At 40.3% G+C, this 4,901-nt stretch overlaps 1 protein-coding gene across 1 annotated transcript; it reads right to left on the minus strand.

Moving 5' to 3' along the window:
- Nucleotides 1–314: 314 nt before the first annotated feature.
- LOC145816759 (putative disease resistance RPP13-like protein 1) lies at nucleotides 315–4,640 on the minus strand. The gene has a single exon (XM_082912711.1). It carries the CDS (start codon nucleotides 4,638–4,640, stop codon nucleotides 315–317), a length of 4,326 nt encoding a protein of 1,441 aa, XP_082768837.1.
- Nucleotides 4,641–4,901: the final 261 nt, after the last annotated feature.

The following is a 4,901-nucleotide window of genomic DNA, read 5'->3' on the forward strand; positions in this document are numbered from 1 at the left end:
TTAAAACTTCACTTGCATACAAACAAAATAAATACAAAATTAAAAAAAATAGTATATTTTAATTTTTTTTTTTTTGTATTTGTTGAATTTTTTAAAAAATAATTACAAATATTTTATTTTTTAGATAAATAAAGATTGGACACATTAAAAAGTAAAAAATATACAAAAGAAAACTTTCTTACTATCCGAAAGAAGTAGATGGTGATAAAAATCTGAGATGATATTGGTAATGAAAAAATAAATAAATAAATAAAAATGATACAAAGATTCTGTGTTTGTTTGTTTGTACCTTGCAGTTGGCGGCTTCAGGGAATTTACACATGTAATCGAGGAATGTATTGGATGATGGGCCAATATTCTTTCCCCTTTTCACACTTCTGTTTCAATATTGGATTACATCTATAGATCTCCAGTAACAAAAGCGAGGGAGGGAATCCTTGTTCTGGAAAGGTCACAAGCTCAGGGCAGCCAGAGATCCGTAGATTCAAAAGAGAGGGAGGCAACCCTTCCTTTGGAAAGGACGCGAGCCTAGGGCATTCACCGATCCAAAGTGATTCGAGAGAGGTGAGGTTTTGAAACTCCTCATAAGAGAGTCTTTCCAGATTTGGGAAGTGGAGGATGTTCAAATTGATGAGAGAGGTGGGCAGGAGCATCCCTTCTTCTGGAAAGGACACCGTATCTACCCACGGCCAACCTCTTTCTCCAAGTGCTGGGCCTCGAAGGTCGAGTGTTGTAAGAGAAGAGAGTTTGTGCAAACCCCACTCTAATGGAGATGGAGGCGGAACTGGAAGTTGACCGGTGAAATCCCCGATTTCAAGTGAAGTGATGTTGGTCGGGAAACTCCCTTCCTTGACAAAGTAGGAGACCATTCCAGCTCTGCATTTATATAAACACAGATCTTGAAGCGAAGTGAGTTGGTTCATGTTGTTGTTCTCATCCCGACCACCAAGTGATAGGGGCTCCAGACTACGACACCAGCCTATCCGCAATTCACTGAGATTCCTGAGATTATTGGCTTCAGGGAAAGATTTGAGACTCCTACAAAATTCAATACAAATAGTTTCAAGAGATGGACAATCAATTTTGGTCCCTTCCTCTGCAAAAAGTGACTCCAGATTTTCACAAAACTCAATCCCAAGTTGTTTTAGTGTGGATGGTAGCCCACCTCTTGACAATAAATATGTGAGTGATGCACATTCAGAAACCTTCAACTCTTGCAGATTATTGAGTGTCATCAACTCGGGTAGGGATTCCAAAGCATCACAATATGAAACCTCAAGTTCTCTCAGCATAGATGGCAAACCTTTCATTGGAAAAGAGATCAGACTCGCACAACCTTCGATTCTAAGCACCCCAAGAGATGTGTATGTGTGCAGATCTTGTGGCAGTTTCTTCAGCATTCCACAATTTGAAATTGTTAAGTACTCGAGTCTCGTCATGCAAGGCAGCCGCTCATGTTGCTGCTTTTTCGAACCTTCTCCTCCTTTTTCTTGCTCTTCTTCAAACAAGCAATCGAGTTTGGGGCAATCAGAAATCTTCAAATCGCAGAGGGAAGGGAGACATAATTGTATTCCCACCTTATTCCACCACAACGTTATGAGTTCTTGGCAGTTACTAATGTCCAATTTCACGAGTCCCTTCAAATCTCGAGTAAACCATGTCGGTAGGAACGCCAGTTTTTCAACATGAGAAATGCGCAAAGCAGTTATTGAAGTCAAATGCTTAGACATTTCATTAGCCACTAACTCTTCATCAGTTGTGCTTGGATCACAGAGGGAGTCGAGAACTGTAACATGGCTAATGTCCGAGGTGAGGGAACCAAGTCCAATCGTGTTCTTCGTCCCTAAGAGCACTGGAAGGTTTGGGAGCATAACATTATTCATTGACAAGGACGCAAGTGATGGCTGAACGAGGCTTGAAACATCAATCAACAACTGCGGACAGCCATCAATTTTGAGAGAATTGAGACAAGAAAGATCATTTGGTAATCTTCCAACAAGTTTGGGACAATTTTTTATGGAAAGCTCACTGAGTTGACCGAACAGCTGAACTCCCTCTGTTTCAAAAGCAGACCAATCCTCCCATTCTGGCATAAACTTAAAGCTTAGTCTCTCTAGAGAGGGGAAACATTTGCCTTCATGCTGCTGCCCATAGAACTCACAACCCACGTGCTTTATTGCACTCATTCCTTCAATGTAAAGCTCTTTAAGCAAGGGTAGTTGTCCAAGTGGTGGCAAAGACGTGCAACATTTACTTCCTTTTAATCGCATGAACACCATTTTAGAGAATGAAACATCTCCAACCCAGTTTGGAAATTTTGTACTACCATACCCACTGATGGTGAGTCGTTCCAACAATTCGAAAGGTCTCATCACATGAAGCACATCCCTCTCAACTATGTCATTCTGTGAACGGTGAGATTCCTCCCATTCTAGTGATAACTCTTTTAACTCCACCTTAGACATAAAATTGGCATCCCTTGCATCCTTAACACCTCTGACGTTCTCCAGTCTTGATATGTGTATTGCCCCTCGAATGTGCGATAGGTCTTTCAACTCTCCTATTTTACGCCCACAATCTTTACCCACCATAAAATTTGACAATGTTTGGAGATTAGTTAATTTACCTATATGTAGCGACATCTCTTCTGATGATGGAATATTCACGCCAGTCATGTCAAAATGGCGCAAGTTCACTAGCATCCCTATGTTTAGAGGCAACTTCTGAAGTCGAGAACAAAATTTTAAAAACAAGACTTGTAAATTGTAGAGGGTTACCACTGTGTCAGGTAACCTTGTAACCCTAGAACGGGATACATCAAGGTACCGCAAGTGCTTTAGATCTCCAATGGAATCTGGTAGTTCATCCATGTGATAACAATGTAAACGTAACTCACGTAAGCATTTTAACTTTGGCAACAAATCATGAAACAAGTACCTCGATGCATACACACACAAGGACCGCGATGCATACACACTTGGTGGAAAAAACTGTAAGAATGTTCGTAAGCATTTGGCATCATCAAAAACTTTAAATTTTTTGATTCCATCATAATTGCTACCAACATAAGATGAATGTCGAGCTTTTTCCGAAATCTTGTTATGCCTGCCATACTCCAAATTATTCTCCAACCTAAAACATTTGTCCCCTGCGACATCTTGAGCCAAATCATTGATGAGGTCATGCATTATGAATTTCGATTTGTTACCACTCGACGGTTGAAAAAATGATCTTGACACCAATTCGTGAAAATACTTGGAGCCTAAATCTTCCATTTGGTCTCCACCTTTTGGTTGGCCAATTAAACCTTCAGCCATCCATAGCAAGACTAATTCCTCCTCGTCGAATTCGTAATCCTTTGGGATAATTGCACAGTAAGAAAAACACCTCTTCAAATGGGAAGGGAGATGAAGGTAGCTCAATTTCAATGTTGAGAGAATGCCACTTTCCTCATTCCATATATTGCTATTTAGTATTTCTTTCCATTCACGCTCTTCTTGTTTACATCGTAATAAGCTGCCAAGGGCCCTAGCTGCCAAGGGCAAGCCTCCGCACCTATGCTCAACAATTTTCTTCCCAATTGATACCAATTTTGGGCGTTCCATGATATTTCTATTCTCAAATGCATGATGGGCAAAGATTAACCAACAATCATCATATGATAACTTTTTCAAATTGAGATATTCATCCGTACCCATCTGCTTTACAACAACTCCTTCTCGCGTTGTCACAATGATTTTACTTCCAGGTGCTCCGGCTCCAAATGGCAATCGTAGCAAATTCCACCCATCATGTCCATAATGCCACACATCATCTAGGACAAGCAAAAACTTTTTGTCTGCCAGTGTGTCTCTTAGTTCGACTTGAACCTCATTTAACTTGCCCAAATCACATGGACGGTGAGTGAATGACTCGAGAATTGCCTTTGTTGTTCGCAGAATGTCGAAGTCAACAGAAACACAAACCCATGCTTTCATATTGAAATGCTTTTCCACTTTGTCGTGATCATAAATGTGCTGAGCTAGTGTAGTCTTGCCGATCCCACCCATGCCTACAATAGGAATTACATCAAACTTTTTTGCAGTAGGTGCATCCCCAAGTAGCAATTCGATAATTTGCTTCATGTCTTCATCTCTGCCATGAATGTGAGGCTCCTTCAAAGATGTAGTTTGTGATCTCTGCCATAGATCTGTAGACATCCTCCCAGCAAGTCTTTTATCCAAACCAAGATCTTTTCCTTTCGTAGCAACTTCTTGTAATTGACTAGTAATCTCATTTAGCTTAGACCCATTTTTTAAATTGAATGGAAAAATAGAAGAGAGGCGTGGAAACTTAGCTGGTCTTCTTCCCATCGTTGTCTCCTCCGCCATTAGCTTCCTTTCGAGAGCAAAATCATCCAATAAATCATCTGCATCGTAAGCCAAAGGTTGAACCTCTTCTAGCCACTTTTTGATATCCTTGTCGTACACTTGTTTGTTCTCTGCATCAGCCAACAGAGTCTCTAAATCCTCTAATGCCTTCTTCAGATTCTGGATGCCAGTGCCAACGTCTGTTGTGCTCACTAAGTCGATTAAATAAGAGGACAATTTATCAACCATAGCTTGCACAAATGGAGAGATAAAGATCCCAAATACGTCCATGGTGTTTGTTCTGAAAGAAGGAAAGGTAATGAAACCAAGCAATACAGATATCAAAAACAGGTTGAAGAACCTCTACAAACTTGGAACAGACTTTGGTGGTAAAGGTAAGAATCTGAGTCAAAATGAAGCAATACACAGATCAAGAATAGGCAGAACCTCTACAAACTTGGAACAACTTTGGCAGATAAAAGATATGAAAGGTAAGAAACGAAGCAATACAGAGATCAAAACCAGGCTGAAACTCTGCAAACTTCAAACAAC

This window comes from Camellia sinensis, chromosome 2 (assembly GCF_055761805.1).
Source record: "Camellia sinensis isolate YWXY chromosome 2, ASM5576180v1, whole genome shotgun sequence".
Taxonomy (NCBI): Eukaryota; Viridiplantae; Streptophyta; class Magnoliopsida; order Ericales; family Theaceae; genus Camellia; species Camellia sinensis.

Coding starts and splice junctions, on each gene's coding strand:
- LOC145816759 (XM_082912711.1), bottom strand. CDS start 4,640: ATGGACGTATTTGGGATCTTTATCTCTCCATTTGTGCAAGCTATGGTT.